Source organism: Podarcis cretensis, assembly GCF_951804945.1.
Source record: "Podarcis cretensis genome assembly, chromosome: 6".
In the NCBI taxonomy this organism is placed as follows: domain Eukaryota; kingdom Metazoa; phylum Chordata; class Lepidosauria; order Squamata; family Lacertidae; genus Podarcis; species Podarcis cretensis.
Window position 1 is genome coordinate 13306815 of NC_137175.1, and position 27794 is coordinate 13334608.

General features: G+C 43.6%; 1 protein-coding gene across 3 annotated transcripts; it reads right to left on the reverse strand.

The window, feature by feature from the left end:
- Positions 1-1685: 1685 nt before the first annotated feature.
- LOC307217594 (cadherin-like protein 26) lies at positions 1686-27400 on the reverse strand. 3 transcript variants are annotated; one of them, XM_079979121.1, is made up of 18 exons: positions 27281-27400; positions 26383-26499; positions 21060-21227; positions 20814-20961; positions 19116-19282; positions 17675-17803; positions 16335-16520; positions 15874-16139; positions 13826-13968; positions 13154-13387; positions 11683-11913; positions 10466-10599; positions 9835-9915; positions 8076-8144; positions 5398-5502; positions 5126-5215; positions 4026-4652; positions 1686-1957 (listed from the first exon to the last, which is right to left on the reverse strand). In XM_079979121.1, the coding sequence occupies exons 1-17, from the start codon at positions 27383-27385 to the stop codon at positions 4458-4460; spliced, it is 2568 nt and encodes an 855-aa protein (XP_079835247.1). In that variant the 5' UTR covers positions 27386-27400; the 3' UTR covers positions 1686-1957; positions 4026-4457. The 3 variants fall into 3 exon arrangements, with proteins under 3 accessions (XP_079835247.1, XP_079835249.1, XP_079835248.1); XM_079979122.1 differs by having other exon boundaries at positions 1687-1957; positions 10469-10599; XM_079979123.1 differs by lacking the exon at positions 5126-5215.
- Positions 27401-27794: the final 394 nt, after the last annotated feature.

Genomic DNA, 27794 nt, shown 5'->3' on the forward strand with positions numbered 1-27794 from the left:
CCAAGGCAAATGCATGGATCCTTTAACTGGGAGGAAATCACCTTTATTTTAATATGATTTTATTGCAATTTATTTTGTGGAAGGAAATGACTGTGTACACAATGTGCTTGACTCGTATCTTGCAAGCACATTCCGTACTTTGGGGATGTACCAACAGAAAGCTGACAAGACTACGTATTATATGCACACAAATCCCATCCCATGCTGTTTTTAGAGCTTTGGGATGAAGTGATCCAGAAACCTCACCACACAAGTTGTCAAGATAAACAAAACACAGGAAGTGAAGGAAAGATAGCCGAGGGATAGTTTTTGACAAAAAAACTCAGGCAAGACTGAAGTATGTAACGTTCTTTTAAAGTGTCTCATTAATTCAGCTGCCTTTGAATTCATTCATTCCCTATCTTTGAGAATTTGTAGGATGTTGTGATAGATGGTAGCTTAACAGTGCTTGGAATATCTGAAGGGATCCACGAGGTCATAGAATATTATTGTTTTTATTATTTAAACTTATTGGTTGCCTTTTTTTACCATGGTAACACAGAGCAACTTGCCAAATATAAACGAGTGCATTAGTTGAGGCAGGCAAAACAGAAAAATGCAAAACTCTAATAAAAGACAGGATTAAAACATTCCACCCATTCAAGGCCACAGATATTTAAGGGTCCCGAGAGTCTATGCAACAATCTGCTGGGCTGAAGCTTGCAAGCTGCACACAGTCTTTAATTTAAAATAAATAAATAAAGGCAGGCCTGTCCACTTGAAGATTCAAGCCCTCTCCCAACCACCTTGGGGCAGCCAAGCAAATCTGGAGACTTCAGGTCAGCCCTGGGGCTCTGCAACCCTACTAACAGAGGACCTCAACCTTCCACAGCTCTGCAGCTACTGACTGTAGACAGATATTCTCTGCTCAGTCTTTCCATACTCTTAACAGCCAAGCCTTTGGGTGCTTTGTTGTTTAGTCGTTTAGTCGTGTCCGACTCTTCCTGACCCCATGGACCAAAGCACTCCAGGCACTCCTGTCTTCCACTGCCTCCCGCAGTTTGGTCAAATTCATGTTGGTAGATTCGAGAACACTATCCAACCATCTTGTCCTGTCGTCCCCTTCTCCTTGTGCCCTCAATCTTTCCCAACACCAGGGTCTTTTCCAGGGAGTCTTCTCTTCTCATGAGGTGGCCCAAGTATTGGAGCCTCACCTTCAGGATCTGTCCTTCCAGTGAGCACTCAGGGCTGATTTCCTTAAGAGTGGATAGGTTTGATCTTCTTGCAGTCCATGGGACTCTCAAGAGTCTCCTCCAGCACCACAATTCAAAAGCATCAATTCTTCGGCGATCAGCCTTCTTTATGGTCCAGCTCTCACTTCCATACATCACTCCGGGGAAAACCATAGCTTTAATCATAGCTTTGGGTGCTAGCCTTTCGCAACAACAAAAAAATCCTTTTTGTTGCTGTAACCCATTGAAGGTCTCAGAATCATAGAATTGTAGAGTTGGAAGGGGTACCATGGTCATGTAGTCCAACCCCATTGTCATTGTTCTTCTGTCTCCATTGTAGGCTTGTTGTGAACATGGAGTCAACCCCACTACAGTTATACATTGCTTACATCAGTGATGGGGAACCTGTGGCCTTCCACACGTTGAACTACAGCTCAGATTATCCCCGACCATTGGCCATGTTGTTGCGGCTGATGGGATTTGTAGTCTGGCATCATGGGGAAGGTCACAGGCTCCCCATCCCTGGTTTAGAGGAAAGGATCAAGGGCATGAATCATTTTCAAGAGAGGAATGTCCAACATCCCTTTTTCTGTACTTTGTAGACTTTGCATCAGTGTGCCTTCCTATTCTTTCTTAAAGCCTTCTTTCTAATGAATTTTGCAATGCTCGGAGATCTGATGGCTGCCCAGTGCAACCCAAAAAACATGTTTAAGTTACGCTGCTGGCTTCAGCAACATGGCATAAACCTGTTGCAGGTGGTTCCAAAAATGGAACTGGTACAGCAGGGGTATACTACGTGCATGACAACTGTTTGTTTATGTCACTTGGTGCTGCACTAGCTTTCGCAGCAAGGGTTACCTAAAAATGGGGGGGGTGATGTTAGGATTTTTATCTCACCGTGCTGCTCAGCAAGTAGCACTATGGTTGTTTATATCATGTGAGTGACTGAGAGCGTGAGACAGAAAGTCTCAGTACTGTTGGAGTACAGTGGTGCCCCGCAAGACGAACGCCTCGCAAGACGAAAAACCCGCTAGACGAAAGGGTTTTCCGTTTTGGAGGCGCTTCGCAAAACGAATTTCTCTATGGGTTGCTTCGCAAGACAAAATGTCTTGCGAGTTTTTCCGACTTTTTTTCCCTCCCCCCCTTTTCTAAGCCGCTAAGCCGCTTATCAGCTGATCCGCTAAGCTGATAAGCCGCTAAAAGCCGCTAAAAGCCGCTAAGCCGCCAATAGCGCTAATCCGCTAAGCCGTCAATGGGCTTGCTTCGCAAGACAAAAAAACCGCTAGACGAAGAGAATTGTGGAACGGATTCTTTTCGTCTTGCGAGGCACCACTGTACTGCTGGAGAAGTTACTTTATAATAATAATAATAATAATTTATTATTTGTACCCCGTGCATCTGGCTGGTTTTCCCCAGCCACTCTGGGCGGCTTCCATAAAAACCAAAAATACACTAAAATATCACAGATTAAAAACTTCCCTGAACAGGGCTGCCTTAAGATGTCTTCTGAATGTCAGGTAGTTATTTATCGCTTTGACATCTGATGGGAGGGCGTTCCACAGGGCAGGCGCCACGACCGAGAAGGCCCTCTGCCTGGTTCCCTGTAGGTTTGCTTCTCGCAATGAAGGAACCGCCAGAAGGCCCTCGGCGCTGGACCTCAGCGTCCGGGCAGAACGATGGGGGTGGAGACGCTCCTTCAGGTATACTGGGCCGAGGCCGTTTAGGGCTTTAAAGGTCAACACCAGCACTTTGAATTGTGCTCGGAAACATACTGGGAGCCAATGTAGGTCTTTCAAGACCGGTGTTATGTGGTCTCGGCGGCTGCCCCCAGTCACCAGTCACCAGTCTAGCTGCCGCATTCTGGATTAGTTGTAGTTTCCGAGTCACCTTCAAAGGTAGCCCCACGTAGAGCGCATTGCAGTAGTCCAAGCGGGAGATAACTAGAGCATGCACCACTCTGGCGAGACAGTCCGCGGGCAGATAGGGTCTCAGCCTGCGTACCAGGTGGAGTTGGTAGACAGCTGCCCTGGATACAGAATTGACCTGTGCCTCCATGGACAGCTGTGAGTTCAAAATGACTCCCAGGCTGCGCACCTGGTCCTTCAGGGGCACAGTTACCCTATTCAGGACCAGGGAATCCTCCATACCTGCCCGCCTCCTGTCCCCCAGAAACAGTACTTCTGTCTTGTCAGGATTCATTCTCAATCTGTTAGCCGCCATCCATCCTCCAACCGCTTCCAGACACACAGGACTGTCACTGCCTTCACTGGTTCTGATTTGAAAGAGAGGTAGAGCTGGGTATCATCCGCATACTGATGAACACCCAGCCCAAACCCCCTGATGATCTCTCCCAGCGGCTGCATGTAGATGTTGAAAAGCATGGGGGAGAGGACAGAACCCTGAGGCACCCCACAAGTGAGAGCCCAGGGGTCTGAACACTCATCCCCCCCCCACCACTTTCTGAACACGGCCAAGGAGGAAGGAGCGAAACCACTGTATAACAGTGCCCCCAGCTCCCAGCCCCTCTAGACGGCCCAGAAGGATGTTATGGTGTGAGCTGCTGTTCTGTACTGGTGCTGAGAGAGCACAGACATGCCGCTGGATTCTACTGTAAATAAAGTAGTTTTAAAACTACGATTGTCTTTTTCTTCTGCAATGAGATGCCAGAAGACGAGCGTGCTCCTCTCAGGAGGGAGGGGTTGCTTATCACTGGTCTCTCTGGACTGGGAAAGATTTACAGCCAGAGGGTGACCACCGGAGAGACCACCTTCTTGGGAAGGTGGTGGCCTTCCCAGGCGTTTTTCCAACATTAACATGGACCTTCAGTGACAGGCAGAGCTGGCAGAGAGCAGACAAGTTGGTGGGGCAGCATCCAACATGGTGCCCTCCAGACATTGTAGACTACAGCTTCCATCAGCCAACAGTCCCAGCCAACACACATGGTGGAAATTGTAGTCCAAAACATCAGGAGAGCACCAAGTTGAGGACAATTGGCTTAGGGTAGCTTAAGCTTTCGTGTAATTTTTCTGGATAAGACAATGGGAAGCACAACATTTCTCACAATGCAACATCAAATTTTTAAAAAACATGGTATTTATTGCAAAATAAAAGAATCCATTTATTCAAGTATAAAAATTCAGCAGAATGAATGCTGGCAAAAATCCCTTTATGAACGGCATATCGATAGTTCCATTTCAAATTAAACTGGGAGGATTCCCAGCTGCTCATAGGGCAGCTTTAAAGGAATCACTTGCTGCAGATTTTGTCAAGAGTGGTGAACTTAGGCCCCAAAGTAGCCAAGAAATCAAGAGGTAGGCTGTGATCATCCACAACTGGTAGGGAGAGAACGGATTCACTTTTCTCCAAAATTCCTTCTTCTGCATAAACATGAGGAGCGTAAGAGACCCCGTTATCCTCTAGATCGGCGACGTGGTTAAGTTTCTGAGGAGAGAACGTGAGCAAAAGAGCGTTTAGATAGCTAAACAAGAGCACCTTCCTGCCTCTACTACATGGATGAGAAATTTGTGGCCCTCTAGACATTGCTGGATTACAAGTTCCATCATTCCTGACCATTGGCCATGCTGTAGCTGGGGCTGATGGGAACTGGAGTTCAAAACAGGCCTGGAGAACCAAAGGTTCGCCAGCCCTGCTTAATGAAATAAATCTTTGTTATCTGCAGCACATTCAGGGAGAAGGACAACAGCTCAGTAGTAGAGTATCTTTTGTGCATTTAGGAGCTCCCTAGATTGATTTTCGACCCTCCCCAATTTAAAATAATTTGGTGGCAGGAGAAGATCTTTGGACTTCTGCATTAACAAAAGCAAATTTGAGCCGTTATCGAAACTCATTCCACTCATTCCGCATTTCATAGTTCTTGGAGAAGGGGAAGTGATCAGCCTCTTCCTGTTTCTCACCTGATTTAAGATTTCAGCCAATGTTTCCAGCATCCGGTCATGTGGGTTCTTCCAGTGCTTCTTACTGTTTTGGGGGAGCAAGGTTGTCTGCTGAAGCAGAGAAAATGAATTTTAGAGCCATCACTTGCTTACATTCCATCCAGAATTTCTTCAAATGTAAGCGGAAACTATGAAATCTAGAGATAGCAATTTTTTGTAACGTGACACATCTTGAGTTATTAGAGATAAAAAGTGCAGGGGGTGGGGCAGGATCCTGTTGTGATTTATCTAACCTGATGCCAGCCAGGGATCATCTGGAAATATTCTGGGATGGTTATGGGTAAAGCTATACTTCCACCAGGCGCTGTCAGCTTTGCTTGGGTCATTCTATGGTCATCCTTTAAAAGAAAATAAAAATACAATTGCAGTCCATGTATTTCCATGCATCTTGCTAAAACCACTCTCCTTAAAATTAGAATATTTGAAACACATTAGGACATCAAACTGCAGAAAGCCTCAGGATAGTTCACTATAAAACCACTCTCACTCTCTCAAGTCCTGCAGCAGTAAGAACACTAGCATACAAACATGTGGCAAACATGATTGCCACATAAAACACATTGTCGTCTGGTGTGTGGACAGATGGAACAGAACAGGAGTGAAGAACTTTTCTGCCCACTGGGTCAGTTTCTCCATTTCTGAGCACAATTCAAAGTGTTGGTGCTGACCTTTAAAGCCCTAAACGGCCTCAGTCCAGTATACCTGAAGGAGCGTATCCACCCCCATCATTCTGCCCGGATACTGAGGTCCAGCGCCAAGGGCCTTCTGGCGGTTCCCTCACTGCGAGAAGCCAAGTTACAGGAAACCAGACAGAGGGCCTTCTCAGTAGTGGCACCCGCCCTGTGGAACGCCCTCCCACCAGATGTCAAAGAGAAAAACAACTACCAGACTTTCAGAAGACATCTGAAGGCAGTCCTGTTTAGGGAAGCTTTTAATGTTTATCAGACTATTGTATTTTAATATTTTGTTGGAAGCCGCCCAGAGTGGCTGGGGAACCCCAGCCAGAGGGTGGCATATAAATAAATTATCATTATCATCATCATCTCCCCCAACCCTTGTGAGCCAAGTATGGCAAGTGTGTGGAGCCACCCAGCTGTCAATTATGCAATGCCACAATGTTGTCAGGTGACCTTGCCTGCGAGGGACTTTCAGAAGCCCATTTCAATTTGAAATCCCTGCCCCCAACTTTGCAGTGATAGAATATTGGTAATTTTCTGGGAACAGATGAAAGTCACAATTGCTACAAACCTTTCTGCTGCTTGTAGCTATGACAAGTGCTCCTCTTTGCTGTAAGGGGTGTTCATCTCTGTGCTGCGTGATTTTTATCATGTATTTTAATATGCTTAATGTGTTTTACTCTAGTTTGATAAATTTCCCTTTTATTGTCAGCCACCTTGAGCAATATTCTGAACGATAAACTAACAAACAACGTATTCTTCTATATTCATTGCATGTAGTGCTGCTTATGTCCTTCTGCAATTCATTTTCTAAGGTGTTCTATAATTGGCCTTCCTTTGTAATGTCTTACTGTGAAACAAACATTTAAGGTAATATTTTTGTTTCCTGTTAACAATATTTAGATGCATATTTTAAATTAGATCTCCTGTAATGTTTTGTTTTGGAATGCTTTGATGTTTTAATGTAGGTTCCTTCTTAAAAATATAAAGCAGTATAAGGATAAAATGAATAACAATTTCCTGCAAAAATATGGTGAAATTATGTAATTTACATAATTAAATACATAAAAACCCTAAATTACATTGACATTAATTATTCCACCCCATTCATTTTAATGCAAAGGAAATGCAATGTAAAGTTGGGGACATAATAAAGAACTGCTGCCGCTGTTGCTGGGCTGCCGCTGTTACTGCTGCCCAGGACTGACCTGCTGGGACCCTGAACGGCCCAGCCTGTTATGTACTGAAGTTCTCACCCTGGGCCAGCCGGGGGATACTGTAGATAGTTTTCACTCACATATGCAAATAAGGGATTGAAAGTGACGTTCAGTGATTGGATAGTTACAGAAAATTGTTACTGGTGCATTGTAGTGGAGCTCTATATAAGCAGGCTGGCTGAACCCTTCAGTTCAGTTCTGTTCTGGCCTGTGAATAAACAAGAGCTGTTTGAAGAATCGCTGTGTCGTCTGATATATTCACCCACAACTTAACACGGCCCTGTCCTGGTTCTCTCCACCTGGCTTGGGGCAGGGCCTGACAGGCTCCACAAAGGAGTTCTGCTGCTGCTGCTGCTGCTGCTGCTGCTGCTGCTGGGCAGAGAGGGCTCTGTTTTTGTTTTTTAAACTGCTTTTATTTTTTATCTATGTCATTTTAAATTGTGGTTGATATTAATGCTGTATTCTTAATTTTAGATTTTATGAATTATGTGGAAATTGTTTTCCATTTGGTTGTGTACTTTCTGATGTGTTTTATTTATTGTTGGTGACGTTTGTTATGTTGATAATTATGTAAATCTTGTCATGCTGTAAGTCGCCTTCAGCAATGTTTTAACCAGGGGTCAACAAACTTTTTCAGCAGGGGGCCGGTCCACTGTCCCTCAGACCTGGTGAGGGGTCAGACTATATTTTTGAGGGGGGAAATTGAACAAATTCCTGTGCCCCACAAATAACCCAGAGAGGCATTTTAAATAAAAGGGCACATTCTACTTGTGTAGAAACACACTGATTCTCGGACCGTCCGCGGGCCGGATTTAGAAGGCGATCGGGCTGGATCCGGCCCCCGGGCCTTAGTTTGCCTACCCAAGGTTTTAACCATGGAAAAGCAGCATACAACTAAAATGATGATGATAATAAATTATTGCAAACTGAAAGCAACAGCAAAATCTAGCACCTGTGAACTACTGCATACATTTGTTTATACCTAAGCAACTGTGGTTTCGTACACATTTTACTCACAAGTAGGTTTTGTTCATAATGTACTTGACTGGATGTCCGTGAATGTGAGGTGCTCGCTCCAGTTGGCCCCTAAGAAATAAAATGCCTAAAGAAATGACTGGCCCCTATCCAGCGCTGTAGCTCTGCTGACATAACAAGACTTCCACATGTGCAATGGAGTCAATTTCCCTCCTTCTCCTGCCTCCTGCACTCCACCCTCAAAATCAGCTCCAGGTGGTTGGAAACCTTCCAGAGGAGATTTTTGAGGCACATGGGGAAAAGAAGGGAAACAAAACTCCATTTGTGCCAGCAGGGGCGCCTTACCCATAGAGGCTAGTGGCACAGGGAGCCAAGTTCTGGAGGGCGCCAGTCAAAAGGCTCTTGCCGCCCTTGCCCGCCTCCGCCATGCCACGCTGAAGCCGCCACCATGGCAAGAAGTGACCAGCTGAACCAAGAGCCCCTGCATCCAGCCTCCACCCTCTTCCCCACGGGAGGAGCTGCCCTCCAGCAAAGATGGGTGCCGCAGCGCCATCCTCCCTAAAAAAAGGTCAGCAACTCTGGGAAATGGGGGGGGGGGGGGCGCGGTGCCAGATGGATCTTTGCACCACGGCACCGGATATGCTTAAGACGGCCCTGTGTGCCAGCAAAGCCCTGCTGGTGCAGCATGGGACACAAGCCAATATCAAGGCATTAAAAGCATCGGACAATAAACAAACAAGCATATACAGTGGTACCTCAGGTTACAGACGCTTCAGGTTACAGACTCCACTAATCCAGAAATAGTAACTCAGGTTAAGAACTTTGCTTCAGTATGAGAACAGAAATCGTGCTCCAGCAGCAGGAGGCCCCATTAGCTAAAGTGGTACCTCAGGTTAAGAACAGTTTCAGGTTAAGAATGGACCACCAGAACAAATTAAGTTCTTAACCCGAGGTACCACTATATAAGGACAATTTGAAGGAGCTCAATCCCTACATACAAGGCAGATTTCAGCCCTGAGTGATTGCCTTGGACAACATCCAGGTCAATCCCTGCCTCTGGCATTAATGGCCTGCTGATTAATGGCCAACCTCTGTGAGCTGGTCTGAAAGGGGAGCCAATAACTTTTGCATAGGATGATCAGGAGGCCCTTCATGATGCAGACTCCCACTCACCTACACAATTGCCTCTAAGAATAGCCTACAAGAGTAGAGACTTTTGCTGAATAAACAGAGCTTGAGGGTCAGAGCAGTTATCTTTCAGCAAGGCAGAGACCCCTGTATAGCTTTCCAGTTACTCCAGTATGCACACTATGCTAGAGATGGGTGGATCTGCAGTTAGTTTCTCAGTGTTTCTCATTTTTCCAATCTTAAATTCACGACCACATCAGTCTGCGAATTTTTTTGTAAAAGCCCTCATGTGCATTTGAGCATTTGAGTATACACATTTATGGATGCAATTTCCCCATAGCATACATTTTGGTATGTCATTTTCAGCAAGGAATGTATTTTTAAGCAAAATTGTGCCCTAGTATATGCATTTTTGTACATATTACTTGGCCTAAGAACTGCATTGCAAAATTCAGAGAAGGATGGCTTCCTTACAGTTCATATATTGTTGGGGAAAGTGTGAGTTAGGCAAGTTCCCCTTTAAAAGCAAACTGAAATAAATTTCTCTCCTAATACCCAACAGAAAGAGATGGGGGAGGACAAACAAGAGCAACACCAGGCAAGGAAACTGTACTGTTCCATTACAGGCCCTTTAAATATACATTCAATAAAGCTCAAGGAGTTCTGTGGTTACCTTAATTGTTTGTGTTTTCTCTTTGGAAATTTGTGCATAGACTGTGGATGATGTAGCAGGATCTCCCATATCGGGTGTATCCTAAATGGGAATCAAAATCAAATGCATTATTACATGTTGGTTGCGTGTGAAGCAGCTGTTCTGAATTGACAGACAGCAATACAAGAATCTAGCTGGAACTACTAAAATTGTGGGTGCCTGCCTGGAAAAGGTCAACACAAATGTTCTCTGGGGATCTGCTGCCTGTTGAAGGAGTGCCTGCTTGCCTATATTGTCCTGCTAGTATATATGCAAGGAATGCAGATGTTACAAAGGCACTCCAAGTCTCCACTGCTCTCTGGTCCCAAAGAATCAAAGACTACCATCTTATACAACTCAATAGGAATAAATTCCATTCAGCCTAATTCCATCTCACATGCGTATGATGATTGTACAGTAAACCCAATAGCATTGCACCTGGAACATCATAGGGAGAGAGTACAAGGTGGGTAGGTGCAAAAGACAGCAGAGCCCCTATATATTTAATATCTGAGTTGAAAGCTACTGTTGCAAAATCTCCCTCTTCTATACAACTGCAAGAGCCCTGTGCTGTTCTCCATCTAACCACACAATGGATAGCGGTATTATTTACCACCTGAGACAAAGCTTGTTGGCTCTCCTCATTGTAGTGGATGAGAGTCTGGTTGCCTTCTTCGTACGGAATGAAGGGAGGGCCTTTCTTCGATTCTGGTGTTGAGGAACACCAAAGTAGGAGAGCTAAGCCCACTGCATAACAAGGAAATGAAAAACAAAGGATGAGCTTTAACACTTTTTTGGATGAGTGGGAGGGAAAATCCATCCTAGGATCCCCTCAACCTAGTTTGTTGTACACCGCTTAGAGATATATTTATATCTTATGCATATAGAAATTGCCTGAATTAATTGATTCAATAAAGGTAAAGTGACCCCTGACCATTAGGTCCAGTCGTGGCTGACTCTGGGGTTGCGGTGCTCATCTTGCTTTATTGGCCGAGGGAGCTGGCATACTGCTTCCGGGTCATGTGGCCAGCATGACTAAGCCGCTTCTGGTGAACCAGAGCAGCGCACAGAAACGTTGTTTACCTTCCCGCCGGAGCGGTACCTATTTATCTACTTGCACTTTGACGTGCTTTCGAACTGCTAGGTTGGCAGGAGCAGGGACCGAGCAACGAGAGCTCACCCTGTCGCGGGGATTCAAACCGCCAACCTTCTGATCAGCAAGTCCTAGGCTCTGTGTTTTAACGCACAGCACCACCTGCGTCCCTTAATTAATTCAACAGGTCAAGGTAAATGGTAAAGGACCCATGGACGGTTAAGTCCAGTCAAAGGCAACTATGGGATGCGGCACTCACCTCACTTTTCAGGCCGAGGGAGCCAGCATTTGCACACAGACAACTTTCTGGGTCATGGGGCCAGCATGACTAAACCGCTTCTGGTGCAACAGGACACCGTGACAGAAACCAGAGCACACGGAAATGCCGTTTACCTTCCTGCTGCAGCGGTACCTATTTATCTACTTGCACTGCTGTGCTATTGAACTGCTAGGTTGGCAGAAGTTGGGACGGAGCAACGGGAGCTCACCCCATCACGTGGATTCAAAGTGCCAACCTTCTGATCAGCAAGCCCAAGAGGCTCAGTGGTTTAATCCCATAAAGAAGCAGCTCACCCTACTAATCTATGTGTGCATGCACTTTGAATTGAAATAGAGCACACACTAAAAAAAATCAGTCACTAATGAACAAGGATAACATGTTTACATTCTCTCTGTACAAGATCTGAGTACATTATTTCTGCCAGTAAGCAAAAGGCAAATTTTACAACATCACTCACAAATCAGTAACAGGAACCCAGCCACGATTGCAGCGACTGCTCCTGCTCCAAGACCCACCGACATGGAAGCCAGTTTCAACTCCTGCTCACATGTGATCCCATCCTGGCAGGAACACACACCGACATGGAGGGTCTGTTCCACATAAAACCCCTGCCTGTCGAAAATGTGGAGCGGCACTTCATAAATGCCAGAAGGGAGGCTTTTCAACATAAACAGCTCGACTGAGTCATCTAAAGTGGGGGGAGAGGGGAAGAGGGAGAATACTTATATTATTTCTTTTTGCTAATTATAATAATACCATGATGATAATGAGACAATAGTGATGATGCAGACAAGGATGAGCAGGCTGAACCCTTCCAAATATTATTAACCAGATTTAAATCATTTTTAGGTTCTTAAGAATTGAATGGTTGCTTGCAAATCCTCTAGGCAATTCTTTGGTTAGCTGTCCAGCCTTCTCTGAAAACTTCAGAAGAAATGCTTTCTCTTATCATTTATAGGTAGTTTATTAACCTGTGGCGCCGGGTCAAGTCTCAACTTGAGTCTCTGTTGCGTGAGTAGGAGCTCTAATGATCAAATTAACCTCAAGGCTCAAACTATGAAAATATCTACCAACTTTTATCAGTAAAAGACTCTGGGAGCTGCCGGGTAAACTTTTAAACCTCCCTCCCCTTTCAAAGCTACTTAAATCAACTTTGAACCACCTCCATTGAAAAGCCCATAAAGCTGTGGGCTGGATAAAATAGCCCTACTTATTTCCGAATACGAAGATGGTACTTACAAGACAACCTGTGGTGTCAGGAAAAGCTGCAGACAACAGGCCAGAACATGGAGGTCAAAATCCACATCTAACAGCACCTGCCATTCTATCAGGCTTATAGTCGAAGAGGAGATGGAGTTATCCTGCAGCCCCATTAGCTCTGCTGAAAGGCCAGAAACTTTTGTCTCCTCCCCTATCTGAACTCTGCCTGTTTAAAAAATGTCTCCTATAGCTTTATTAATCTGAAGACTGTCAAAGCAATGTACAGAATATCAACATCATATACAGTACAAGACAAAACCCCATTTGCACTGAGTTTTCCTTGCACTGAAATGAATGGGGTGGAATAATTTAATGACAATGCAATTTGCATAATTTAGTATATGAGATACTATAGAGTTTTGCATGTTAAGAGTACAGTGGTACCTTGGTTCTCAAACTTAATTCATTCCGGGAGTCCGTTTGACTCCCTAAACCAATCAAAAACCAAGGCACGGATTCTGATTGGCTGCAGGAGCTTCCTGCACTCAAGTGGAAGCCGCGTCGGATGTTCGGCTTCCGAAAAACATTCACAAACCGAAACACTTACTTCCAGGTTTGCGGCGTTCGGGAGCCGATTTGCTCGACAACTAAGCCGTTCGGGAATCAAGGTACCACTGTACAGGGCAGAACATGGAAAATCCCTATGTCACAGTAGGAGGGTAGCTTACCAAAGTTCTGCCCCAGTTTCCAAGAGTCTTGCACGTTCCCATTTGTCTCTACTAGCTGGAATGTAAAGGGCTCTGCATAGAGATCAGAGTCTTTGTCTTCTGCTTTTACAAGGAATGGGCCTTTTTCTTTTCCGCTGCAGACCACCAGCAAAGATGTAACTAACATGGGAGCGTTGTCATTGAGGTCAGAGAGGTGAAGTTGGATAGTGCCTGTGCCAGTTTGTGGTGGAACACCTAAGGGGGGGGGGAACAAATGAGCACAATGCTAAAAAAGAGAGCGCAAATATTACAGAGCAGGAAAGGAACTCACAGAATGAGAAATGGATTTCACCCACTGGCTTTCGGCATCTGACCTCCTCAGCAAACGCTTCCCACACTATTATTTCTCTGTTGCAAATGTCAGGTCATCCACATCATTCAAGCTGGACCTGTTTTGCAAACTCTCAAGAAAGGATCATCTAGGTCAGAGTTTACACTGGGGCCCAAGAAACAGCTCTATGACTGGGAAGCATTTTTAAGACAGCTTCTCAGCATATTTTTAGACATCACAGGATAATTCTGTTGCTTTCATTTTCTGCCCAGAAATATTCAAAGCTGAGTGTTAAGTGCTAAACCAGAGCTGCCTTAGGACACTTTGCATCTCGCACCGTTATTGTCTGAGGAGCTACTTACCGTCGTCAATGGCGTGAATCACAATGGTGTATATGCTGTTGTTCACGTGGGGAGATTCTCTATCTAGCGTTTTCACATTTGTCACGGTCCCCGAGTGTTCGTCAACAGTCATCCAGCCACCTGGGTCAGAAGCTATTTTGTACCTTAAAGAGGAAATAAAAGGTTTTATTTTTAAATGAGCGATGAAGGCTCCAGAGTAGCTATGAGGCAGGGTTTGCTTTCCCACCCTCCAAAGGACTGTAAATCAAGGGTATACTTAGTGCTGCGCTATGCTGAACATTTCCTTCCACTTCCTTTTCCAACCATTCTCCAACAGTGTAAAGAAAAAGAAACTGCACTCATATAAAAAAAAGTCAGGTGGAAAGAAGAGTTTCTGTAAAATTCTCGTGGGGGAGTGGAAGGCTTTGGTTGCATTGACTTTACTTCCAAAATGGCTCCAGGGTTTTGCGAGTAGGGGTGTCAGGGAATTCGGCCTGAAGCAAAAATTGTTGCCGCTCGTGTTTTTGTCCCATGTCCAGCGCAGAACTCGATCTAGTAAATACAGTGGCTATTCGCTCACATAATCATTGGGGGTCTTTATTTAATCTTACAACCGATACATAATTTTTGGTGGGGGGGGGGTTATTTGCATGGTTTTGACATTTCCTTTACATTGAAATGTATGGCGTGAAAATGTTGCTAATTATGTTAAATTTGTGAAGTACGCAAGTCCCCATTTTGTATTTCTATGTTGCGAACTGCCCTATGATCTTTGGGTGACGGGCGGTATACAAATTAAATAAATAAATAATAGGGCAGAATTAATTGTGTAAACTATGTTAAATAGCAGACAGCAAGATGAATGGGCATAGCATTAGGTGAAAAACAAACAGCCGTGGAGAGAAAATGCATCCATTCTCCAGTAGTCTGCATTCTGCAGCCTTCCTGGGTGCTCTGCCTCCTAAAATCCCCATGGTCTCCACAGCTGGGCTTTCCTATAAGAGATGGAAGGCAGGGAGGCTGTTTGCCATGCACCAGTTTATCATTTTCTTAAAAAGAAAACTTCTTTGAAAGTAAAAACACTGCAATTGCTACAGAAACAAAAATCAGGGTGTGCAACAATCTCAGTCATGTGGATACCATTCTCCCCCAGTATCTCCCACTTCTATGATACCCTAGGGCAGGCATAGGCAAACTCCGGCCCTCCAGATGTTTGGGACTGCAATTCCCATCATCCCTGACCACTGGTCCTGTCAGCTAGGGATGATGGGAATTGTAGTCCCAAACATCTGGAGGGCCGGAGTTTGCCTATGCCTGCCCTAGGGGAAGACATCCTGATGCTGATGCTCCCATGTTGTAACTCCACCCATCAGACTTCTTTTCAGATCAGGAAGCATAAGCAGCCAGGTAAGTATACTGTTCTGCAAATATATTTTTAATTTGGGAGCATAGCGACCACATACAAAATACCCACGGTTAGCTCGCAACAATAATGTAAGGTCCAAATTTATTTATTTTTAATGTTAAGGACATTTTTAAAGTGCTCCATGAATGAAGCAGGAAAACAGAAGCGAACTTCACAGGGGAATGAAACATTTGAAAAATCTGAAGAAAGGTTTTGACACAGCACTCAAACAGGTAGACTACTCATGCTTAAAGGTAGAAGAAGAGTTTGGATTTGATATCCCACTTTATCACTAATCTAGGGAGTCTCAAAGCAGCTAACAATCGCCTTTCCCTTCCTCCCCCACAACAAACACTCTGTGAGGCAAGTGAGGCTGAGAGACTTCAGAGAAGTGTGACTAGCCCAAGGTCACCCAGCAGCTGCATGTGGAGGAGCGGGGAATCGAACTCGGTTCACCAGAATACAAGTCTACCACTCTTAACCACTACACCACACTTGGCAAAATGGCGGTCATGGGACACTTGATTGGGCAAAGTGTAATGTTCAATGGGTTCTTGAATCTATTCCTCCTCACTCTCTCTGAACTGGAACCCTAAGCAAGCTCCTTTGGAAGACCCATTCATATGGGACATGCGTACAAGAATGACCAGCAGTTCTTCCCCACCTTATGATGTGTGGTGTTGTGTCTGGGTCCTTGGCTGTGTAATGTGCAATCGTGTTCCCAGGGATCATCCCTTCCTCCTTCCACAGAACAAGAGCAGGAGGATAGAACTGAGGAGCATCGTTCTCATCAATGATGTTTATGTTCACATATGCTTCTTGGTTGCCTGGAGAACTCCGCAGCTGACCGCCTTCACAGAAAAAGAAGGGCTCTTCATTTTCCACAGAAATCACGAGTCTCCTCTTGTTATGTTTGTCGTAAACCAAAGGCTGAAAAGAAAAGATGCAGAGCAACCACAACATCACAATCTCCCATTAGTAAATTCTGACTAACTATACACAAGAACCAGTAGGGTGGGGTGGAGGGTTGTAAATGATGACGTGCTGCTACCCAAATCTTGATAAAAGTTCTATGCTTGGAACAATTCTTCAAATCCTGTCAATAGCTTTGTTCATCTACGTTACCTTTGTGATGCTTAAAACCCCTTCATTGGTATCAGGATCCGTCTCAATGCTGAAATTCTCTGTATCATCTCCTCCCAGTAACTTATACTTGGCTCTCCAAGCAGGTGTGTTGGGCAAATCTTTATCTTCCACCTGGAGGCGAAGGATGCCGTTTTCTGTTTTGCCTTCTGGGATGTTCAGATAATGCTTGGAAGACACAGATAGAGCATCTCAGTGAACAAAAGACAGCTCCAAACATTTCCTCCCATTTTCTGTCACACTGCAATGTGACCAAGATACATAACCCAGGATAGAGTGGACTGCTAAGGAGGTTCCTCTTTAAGGACAAGGAAATCCTGCTTGCCTGGTGAAATGATTTCCCCTATCTTCCCACTGTGTGCTGTTTTGAGGCATAGGAAGTGGAGACAGGGGGGAAACCCCACTGCGGAAGTGGGGCATGTTATACTGCGTCTCCACCCCCATCGTTCAGCCCGGACTCTGAGGTCCAGCTCTGAGGGCCTTCTGGTGGTTCCCTCACTGCGAGATGTGAGGTTACAGGGAACCAGACAGAGGGCCTTCTTGGCAGTGGAGCTTTCCCATCAGATGTCAAGGAAATAACTATCTGACTTTTAGAAGACATCTGAAGGCAGCCCTGTTTAGGGAAGTTTTTAATGTTTGATGTTTTATCATGGTTTTAATATTCTTTTGGGAGCTGCCCAGAGTGGCTGGTGAAACCTAGCCAGAAGGGCAGGGTATAAATAAATTTGTTGTTGCTGTTCCTGCTAGTGCAACTATTTAATTGAATCTGCTCCCAGGATTGGACTGTGCAGGCAGAAGTTGCATTGATAAAATGTGGTCCTCAATTATGCAGAGAGTTCTATTCTTGAATTCCTGGCACAACACTAGGGAAAGTCAGCGCACGGGCAATGACATGCAGAATGACTTCAGAAGCAGGGCTTGTATACATGCTGCTGACCCTGTAAACAGTTTGGCATCTGCATGTTTATTACTTATTTTGAAGCATTTCTAATCTTCTTCATATTTTTGATTCTCCAAGCGGCATACAAAAATAGACTCAGTAATGACAGAGCCCCAACCTAGAGGTCAGGGAAAAGCCGGGCATGACTTAAGAATATCCAAGAACCAGGGTGACTCTGATTCAAACAATAAAAGAGATTCCAAATAATTACATTTTTGTAGAATTTGCAGTAGCATTCTGCTTAGGCTGTATACCTGCAGGGCTGTCAGCACTGACGGAAAACAATGCCTTAAAGCGGGCTCTTAAAAAGGCAAACCTTTTGACTTCATAACTGGGACATGTCTCCCACCCTGACAATAGCCCTCAAGCAATATGTCCTTACACTTCCTTTAGCAAGCAATGGTGCGTTGTTGTTTGAATCTTCCACAGCAATATTAATGGTTGCTGTTGATGACAGCCGTGGATTTCCATGGTCTGTAGCTTTGACCAGAAGTCTGAAAGCCGAGTTCGCCTTGAAAACGTTAAAATATTAAAACATCGTCACTCTCTATATGTCCGAGATGATATTGGTGTGAATTCAATAACTCCAAAGCCATGCAAACTTTCCAAAGAGGAAAGATGCATTTGCAAAACGTAAGGCCCGTGGTCTGACTGACCAAGTTAGAATCCAGCTTTCCTGAAATGGCCACAATTAGCCACCAGAAACTTTGGATTTATTCTGCTGCTAAGATACCTATTACAGTGGTGCCTCGCAAGACGAAAAGAATCCGTTCCGCGATTCTCTTTGTCTAGCGGTTTTTTCGTCTTGCGAAGCAAGCCCATTGACAGCTTAGCGGATTAGCGCGATTAGCGGCTTAGCGGCTTTTAGCGGCTTAGCGGATCAGGAAAAGGGGGGGAGGGGGAAAAAGTCGGAAAAACTCGCAAGACATTTTCGTCTTGTGAAGCAAGCCCATAGGGAAATTCGTTTTGCGAAGCGCCTCCAAAACGGAAAACCCTTTTGTCTAGCGGGTTTTCTGTCTTGCGAGGTGTTCGTCTTGCGGGGCACCACTGTAGCTTTATTCAATTTTTTCCCCCATGCATGTTGTGTGGACCGCCTTCAAAGATGAGTTTTGAGGTCCATGGCCTTGGGTAAATTCAAATGTTTTTGCTCCATGGTGTAATTTGCACAGGACCGTAATTCTGTATAAATATGGCATTTAGACCCTATGGTGGTGGAGGTGTTCCCCACCCCCTCATCTCATTCTCTCAGCACCAGTGATGTAGGACAGAGCAGTAACGGATGGTATGTTGAGCAGGTGGCACTTACCTGACCTCCCAGCTGTTGAGTCACTGCTGCTTACTGGGAAGGGCAGAGCTCTGGGGAAGCCCCCACACTGCAAATGCAGCAACTGGAGCCTGCTGATACATTTGCACCATGCTGACCTCCCCATCACCTCCATTTTTCCTCCCAATAAGCAGCAACTCAGTATCAGGTGGTCAGGTAAGCTCAACTGCACCACCACCACCCATCTGCTACTGGAGCAAAGTGAAGGCAAAAGGTCACTCAGTGACTCATTGCTAAGTGGATCAGGCTCAGCCAGTTCTCCCTGACCCAACACCAACATTGATGGCCCATTTGTTTACCCTGCATTTGTTTGCCTTGCATGGGATTTTTTTTTACAAAGATTAGGCTGCTGAAAGGCAATTTGTAGAGGAAATACTAGGGCAGTGGATTTAAAGAGTGACATACTGAAGGCAAAATAATTTTCACAAGTGTTTATACATGCCCAAAGGGGGGGGGGGACAGAGCTTAAGAAGACAGGCTTTATTTACAAGTTCTATACCTGATAATCTGAGCATCCCGTGACATGAATCAGGCCACTTGAAGGATCAATGGTGAAGATAGGTTCTTTTGTACGAGGTGTCTGCAAAACCAGAGAATGCTCCACAAGAGAATTAGGAGTGCCTTCTTCATCCTTGTCATAGGCCGTGGCATTGAACACTGGTTCATCTATGATTGGGGAAGGTGCAGTGTTTATAGCAAGGGAATAATACAGAGCCTAGGACTTGCCGATCAGAAGGTCGGCACTTCGAATCCCCACGACGGGGTGAGCTCCCGTTGCTCAGTCCCTGCTCCTGCCAACCTAGCAGTTCAAAAGCATGTCAAAATGCAAGTAGATAAATAGGTACCGCTCTGGTGGGAAGGTAAATGGCGTTTCCGTGCGCTGCTCTGATTCTCCAGAAGTGGCTTAGTCATGCTGGCCACATGACCCGGAAGCTGTACGCCTGCTCCCTCGGCCAATAAAGCAAGATGAGCGTCGTAACCCCAGAGTCGGCCACGACTGGACCTAATGGTCAGGGGTTCCTTTGCCTTTATAGTGTGTCTTTACTATACAGTTGTACCTTGAAAGTTGAACTCTTTGCGACTCGAATGTTTTGGCTCCCAAAAGCCACAAACCCAGAAGTGAGTGTTCCGGTTTGCAAACGTTCCTTGGAACCCAAACATCTGACATGGGTTCTGATTGGCTGTAGGAGCTTCCTGCAGCCTATCGGAAGCTGCGTCTTGAATTCTGAATGTTTTGGAAGTCGAACAGATTTCTGGAACGGATTTTGTTCAACTTCCAAGGTATGACTGTACTTCCATTCTTGGCACTTGTATAGTTGATCAGTAGAGCAAACACCTCTTGCCAATTTCCCCACGTGGGCAAATTTGTTACCAAAATCAGAGCAAAGCCAACAGCTTTTGCCACAGCCTGCTCATTGCCTTCTCGTTTGCCTGCTGCAACCCCTAGCCATGCCTTAGACTTTAGGCTCCACCAATGCCAGCAACTCCATCTTGAGTAAAGGTGGCTGGGAAGCAGAGAGGTGCAAAAGTGGAGTGGTGAAGAATGGAAAGTCTTCCACTTCTGAGAAGAAAGGGGCAGAGGAGGTATTCAACAAAATTAGACAGTAGGACAAAGGGTGTGATGACGATAATAAATGAGATGGATAGATAGAGGATAAGAAAGATGAAAGCTGCTATAGGAGGAGGAAGGGAATGTAAAAGGACCATAGAAGGGATGAAAGGCAAATGGGAGAAGAAATTATAGGAGATGAGTAAAAATGCTTGAGGCACATGGGGTGGGGAAAGGAACAATATAAAATAAAAAGCCTTCTTTACTTAGATTCTCTGGGTCAGCAAATTCTTCCTAAAATGGGAAGACCGAGTCAAAATCGCTCCAGATCAAATTTCTGTACTTAGCTTAAGGAAAGCTGAGCCATAAAGAAAATGCTGTCTGTGCCAAAGAATTTGGCAGTTTCCAAAGATGGATTAAATAGCAATAGAAATGATATCAGTAATTGCCAGCTGATTATGCCAAAGTCTGTCTGCACTGGCTACCATTTTGTGACTGGCTCTGCCACTGCTCTGTCATTTTGTGACAGTTTGGCTTCAGTAATCTGCAGCTATCTCAAGTGGGCTCTGGGAGTAGAAAGTTTGAGCAACCCTGTCCTTGACAAGGATCATATACAGCGAAGCTATCAACAGTGTCCAGGATACTCACTTCTGTCGTGGTTTTCTTTCATTGTGATGTTAAATTCCTTTTTAGAAAACTCAGGTGCATTATCATTTATATCCTTAATTTTAACATTGAAGAGTAAAGATCTATCCACTATTTCATTCGTCGTCCTATCGGCAACATCAAAACGTATCTGAACGATGGACAATCAGCAAGAAAATTAAATTAGCGACTGGCTCATGTGTTCTATGGACTTCTAAAAAGAAAAAAAGTTAAAAGTAAAGTAAATACCGTGAAAGAAGGGTTTCTCTCTCGATCAATGGAACGGTGCACAGATACATGTCCATTCACATCATCCTCGATAGAAAACAGTCCAGGCTCTGGATATTCATCCACACCAGGTCCACTGATTAAATATTTCACATTTATATCACGCTTGCGTGATACATCATTAAAGAGCTACAAAGCAAAACAGGCTGTTGATTAAAGGTTAATCTTATCAGCAGAGTAATATTTTAATGGCAAGATTCTTCTACATTTTACTATTCTGATAATCCTAGGGACTCAGCTACATTAGTCAAGAAACACCTTTTTGAATGCATTATAAACATGCAGCACCACATGGCACCAGAGAGCAAGAAAAAAATTTGAAGCGATTTTCCTTCTTCTTTTGTTATAACAATTTAACTTCTGACTTATTTATAGCAGGGGGGGGGTTCCTGTATGTAGATCCACCCCTAATGTAGATTTTTTTGTGTTTTTTTAAAAAAGATTTAATAATAATAATAATAATAATAATAATAATAATAATAATAGTAGTAGTATTTATCACCATCAGCAGCATGATTCTTAAGGAAAGATTTCCCAGCCTTAATTCTTGTGCCATTTAAAAAACTAAAGGAAACTTTATGAAAGGGAATTAAGACAATGGACCTAAGGGTTGCTAAAGAACCATTAAACAAGGATGCAGGGATGGGGAGGTATGGGGAAGTCAAAGGAAAGAAGGGTATGAAATGATGATTTTGAAGCTATATTGTTCTATATTGTTTTTATTATCTGTCTGAAAAATGAATAAAAATTATTAAAAAAAATAATAATAATTCTTGTGCCATCTCACAGATGTTTTAGTGATGCCAATGCCATTGCAATGAAATCCTCAAGGCTTTTTTTTAACAACAAAAAAATATCCCAAGAGGTACAGTTTGGTGACACAGAACAGTCAGTCCTTTTATTGTAAGAGAGTACATGCAATTATAATGATCAATCTGCAAGTATATTAGTAAATAAAAATCTCTCAGGCAAATTCCAAATAAGAAAAGGGAATAGACAAGGCTGCCCTTTATCTCCAATGTTGTTTATTTTGTCATTGGAAATATTGCTTCAGAATATAAGGGGGGAAAGGGAAATCAAAAGTATAGAAGTCGGACATAGAACTTACAATTTTTTAAAATATATATATATATGTATGCAACAATGGCAGCTAGAGTTTTGTTAGCCCAAAGATGGAAAGCAAGGGAGGTCCCAAGTAAGGAGCACTGGCAACTTAAGATGATAGAATTTGCAGAACCAGCAGGTTTAACACATGAAAAAGAGAGCAAAAAGAGCATCTATTTAAAGAGGAGTGGAAAATTTTTGCTGAGTATTTGGAAAACAACTGTGCACTGCTGAAGACGCTGGCAGCATTAAGATAAATTCAACAGTGTGATTAATATTTGAATGATTTAAATTGGGGAACTGACTAAAATGGTTACAGTAAAATATGCAGGAATGATAGACATGTAAAATGAACCATGGGAAGGAGAAGGAGGGAAGTCGATGGATATATAGTATTGTGTAAAATGCATATTTTGAGATGTATAACTTGAAAACTTAATAGAAACTATTTTTTTAAAAAATGAGATACGTGCAATTTTTAAGTGGCACAGACTAAGAGATGCAATTAGATATGCTACTTCTTTGCTCCGTTACAACTCTGAATTTTCTAAAGTGTTTTTAAAAATTGCCTCCAAAGATATATTTTAAAGAAAGTGCCAGAGACTGTGTGTATGTGTGTTTTGCTGGGAGGAGACAAAAATTTTCTCCCAGAAGATAAGTAAACATTGCCAGTGACACTTATATTTAAAGAAGAAGATTATGAACATGCACAGGCTTGAAATTTCCAATTGTAGCTTCCTCCTGCATTGAGCGTCAATAGGGCCTGTCATCCATGTGACAAGCATGAAAGTGAGGACTTAGAGACTTGCCAAACCGAGTCTTCCTTGGTTTGGAGGCTTCCTAGTAACTCCAACTGACATTCTTCTGCAGGGTGGGGTGCAGATACTCTTGGTCATCTTTAAGGTGGTGATTTGCCAGCCCCTGACCCAATTTCCATTTATTTAAAAGCAATCCACACTGTGACCTTGGCCTAGGAGATGAGGGTCACTCCCTCCCCACACTTCAGATGATTGATCTAATGATTTGGGAGGGGGTACAAGCTGTCTTCTCAGCTTATCTACAAGGATCAGATGTGGGGAAGCTGTGAACATCCTCTGTGGGCATGTGGTGTGCATCCGAGAATGGCCACATCTGCCAGTCCTGATTTTTGTGGACGCGGAGAAAGCCTTTGATAATATCTCTTGGAAGTTCATGAAGAAGAATCTCCATGGGATGGGGGTAGGCCAAAGGTTTGAAAATGGTATAAGTGCAATATATTCTGAACAAAAGGCTAAGTTAATTGTAAATAATGTGGTTACTGATGAACTCTCCATAGAAAAAGGGACACGGCAGGGGTGCCCGATATCCCCATTACTTTTTATATCAGTCCTGGAGGTTTTGTTGAACATGATCAGGGGGGACCAGCTGGTAAAAGGAGTTCAGGTCGGAGCTAAACACTATAAATTGAAGGCATTTGCAGATGACCTAGTATTGACGTTACAAGAGCCAGACACTAGTACAAAAAGAGTTTTAGAGTTAATTCAATTCTTTGGCCAGGTGGCAGGATTCAAGTTGAACAAACAAAAAACTAAAGTTCTGGAAAAAAACTTAACAAATGTTGAAAGAGAGAGATTCCAAAATGAAACTGGGTTAATGGTGGCAAAGAAAGTAAAATATTTGGGAATTAACATGACATCTAAAAATGTGAACTTATTTAAAGACAATTATGATAAATGTTGGACAGAGGTAAAGAAAGATCTAGAAATATGGTCGAATTTGAAGCTTTCCTTGTTAGGCCGAATTGCAGTGATTAAAATGAATGTATTGCCTAGAATGTTATTTTTGTTTCAGACATTACAAATTGTGGATAAACTGGATTGTTTCAAGAAGTGGCAGAAAGATATATCTAAATTTATCTGGCAGGGCAAAAAGCCCAGAATAAAATTTAAGATACTTACTGATGTAAAAGAAAGAGGGGGGTTTGCCCTGCCGGATTTGAGACTGTACTATGAATCGGCAGCTTTCTGCTGGTTGAAAGATTGGCTACTTCTTGAGAATGCAGATATTCTGGATTTGGAAGGATTTGATAATAGGTTTGGTTGGCATGCATATTTATGGTACGACAAGGTTAAAGTTCACAAGGGTTTTAAAAACCATATTGTTAGGAAAGCATTATATAATGTTTGGATTCGGTACAAGGATTTGTTGGAAAATAAAACTCCTAGGTGGTTATCACCTATGGAGGCTAAGGAGGTGAAGAAACTTAATATGGAATCCAAATGGCCAAAATATTCTGAAATTTTAGAACAAGAAAGCGGTGAATTTAAACTACAGAGTTTTGAGAAATTAAAGCCCAAGGTGTGAGATTGGCTTCATTATTATCAAATAATGGAAACCTTTAAACAAGATAGGAAAATTGGCTTCCAGGTGGAGAAATCGAAATTGGAAACAGAACTGTTAGAACCCAGTACTAAGAATGTATCAAGAATGTACAATTTGTTGCTGAAGTGGAATACAATAGATGAGACAGTTAAATCGGCTATGATTAAATGGGCACAGGACATTGGACATGACATTATGTTTGCTGACTGGGAACAGTTATGGACCACCGGTATTAAATTTACGGCATGTAATGCCTTAAGAGAAAATATTATGAAAATGATTTACAGGTGGTACATGACCCCAGTCAAGCTTGCGAAGATTTATCATCTGCCCAATAATAAATGTTGGAAATGTAATGAAACTGAAGGTACCTTCTTTCACCTTTGGTGGACCTGCCCAAAGATTAAAGCCTTCTGGGAAATGATTTATAATGAAATTAAGAAGGTACTTAAATGTACTTTTCACAAGAAACCAGAGGCATTTCTCTTGGGCATGGTCGGCCAATTGGTGTCAAGGAAGGATAGGACTTTTTTTATGTACGCCACTACAGCAGCAAGGATCCTTCTAGCAAAGTATTGGAAGACACAAGAACTCCCCACACTGGAAGAATGGCAGACGAAAGTGATTGACTTTATGGGATTGGCAGAAATGACTGGCAGAATCCGTGACCAAGAGAAAGAGACGGTGGAGGAAGACTGGAAGAAGTTTAAAGCTTATCTTAAGAACTGTTACAATATTGATCAGTGTTAAAATGTCAAGGGGAAGGAAGATGCAGAATTACAGCTGAAAATGTTTGATGACTTAAGGTGAAATTGAGAAATTTAATAAATTTAAATTTAATTGGCTAAAAGGGTTGCTGAAAAACTGTAAAATAAGGATGCAAAAAGGGTGAGGTATGGGGAAGTCCGAGAAAGGAGATTTATGAAAATGAGATTAAGAACTTATATTTGTGTGTTTGTTTGTATTTGTTGACGTTTTTATGTTGTTGCTGTTGTTTTGTTTTAAAATTGGAAAACTAATAAAAATTATTATTAAAAAAAAAAGAGAGAATGGCCACATCTGCACCATGCATGTAGCAGTCATGGCTTCCCCCTCACTGGGCTACAATTTCCTGATCGGTTTAACAATCAATTCCTCTTCCCAGGGTACTCTGGAAATTAAAAACAGAGCACAGGGGTCTCCTAACAGCTTTTGGCACCCTTAAACTACAGTTCCTGTGATCCTATGTGATCAGAATGCTTTAAATGTAGGGTGCAGATGTGGCCAGAGAATTAGAAGAAGAAGAGTTTGGATTTGATATCCCATTTTATCTCTACCCGAAGGAGTCTTAAAGCGGCTAACATTCTCCTTTCCCTTCCTTCCCCACAACAAACACTCTGTGAGGTGAGTGGGGCTGAGAGACTTCAAAGAAGTGTGACTGGCCCAAGGTCACCCAGCAGCTGCATGTGGAGGAGCGGAGACGCGAACCCCTTTCCCCAGATTATGAGTCTATCGCTCTTAACCACTACACCACACTGGCTCTCAAGAAGGTGTCTATGTCCACTTTAGACCATACCCCCACCTGCATGTGGCCCCTGAAGGGTTGACAAAGGGCAAAAGAAACTCCCTCAGGCAGAAGAAACTCCCAACATGCACACACTTTAAGGTGCACATACAATGTTTGTGGCTGTTCTTGCACCACATGAGCAAACATATCACGGCGCAAGCTGTTGAAGGCTTGACTCAGATGCAAATTGCCCTTGGAGAACACAGCCAGAAACACAAAATACTAGACTATAAATATGCAAGGCTTTCCAACACGTTACACATTGGCTTTTACCTCTCCGACACGTTTTGGGAACGGCCCCTTGTCTTCCTCCTCAAGTTCTAGGGTGGTAATAACCCATCTCCTTTTGGTGCGACGCAAAGGACGAAGACTGTCGAGCAGCTTCAGATCCTGGGAGTGAAAAGAGTTATGTTATGTTACAGCCACCTATGTGCATCACTGTAGCAGGTGCCTCTTTTTCAAAACAAAAATTAAAATATAGGGAGTTTAAAATAATGTTCCAAATATATCCTTCGGCCCCACACTGATAAGTTCAGTAACAGAAGATAAGCTTCCTCCTTTGTTCATTGACCTGTAGTGGGACTTGCATACACATGCCATAACTAGATGAATATGGACGCACATAACTTCTTAAGGACTCAGAATCTAAAATCTGTCCAGCCTCATCAAAATATAGACCCAGATTCAATTATCCTCCCCCATCAACAGACACACAAGCCATTCTAAAAAGAGAGAGAGAGAGATTTGCAGATAATGTCTATCTGGTTTTTAATGTTATCTACTGGAGAACTTGGGACACGGGTGGTGCTGTGCATTAAACCACAGAGTCTAGGACTTGCCAATCAGAAGGTCAGCGGTTCGAATCCCCGCAACGGGGTGAGCTCCCATTGCTCGGTCCCTGCTCCTGCCAACCTAGCAGTTCGAAAGCACGTCAGAGTACAAGTAGATAGGTACCACTCCGGCGGGAAGGTAAGCGGCATTTCCATGCGCTGCTCTGGTTTGCCAGAAGCGGCTTAGTCATGCTGGCCACATGACCCGGAAGCTGTACGTCGGCTCCCTCGGCCAATAAAGCGAGATGAGCGCCGCAACCCCAGAGTCGGTCACGACTGGACCTAATGGTCAGTGGTCACCTTTACCTTTACCTTACTGGAGAACTTAACCAAGTCCCCACCTGACTGCTTCTCTTGTGGACGGTCTTCCTTAGACTGCTGTCATCTCCCAGGGCATGGTAGAAGCTGTTGATGGCAAGAACCTTAACGGATGGAGAAAAGGGCATGAGTAAGAAGGATGCTGCACTGGCAAAGTCATGCTGCCCATAGTATCACACCCTGAAAAGCCAGGCAACTTTGACATCTGTAATGAATGCATTTTTCAATTAAAGATCTGGCTTTGTTAGGAATGTAATGTTTTCACTGGGTGATTGAGGCTGTTGTGGCCACAAAGATCTGGCTTTGTTAGGAATGTAATGTTTTCACTGGGTGATTGAGGCTGTTGTGGCCACAGAGGCTTCAGAATTCAAGAGTGCTTATAATGCTATAATGTCCCATAATCTCTTTCCACACCCCGGCAGTGTCTTCCCATGTTCCTCAACCAGGCAATAAATGCCAACAAGAACCAACCTATTTTATTCACCCCTGCCCTGAACATTTATGCCAAATATGGCCCTTCCATTCACCTGAAAAACT

Excerpts from the sequence above, each read along its gene's own strand:
- LOC307217594 (XM_079979121.1), bottom strand. The coding sequence starts at position 27,385 with ATGCCCTTTTCTCCATCCGTTAAGGTTCTTGCCATCAACAGCTTCTAC. Across the intron at positions 11,914-13,153 it reads GAAACTGGGGCAGAACTTTG|ATGACTCAGTCGAGCTGTTT; the intron begins GTAAGCTACCCT and ends CCCCCACTTTAG. Across the intron at positions 4,653-5,125 it reads TGGCTGAAATCTTAAATCAG|AAACTTAACCACGTCGCCGA; the intron begins GTGAGAAACAGG and ends TTCTCTCCTCAG.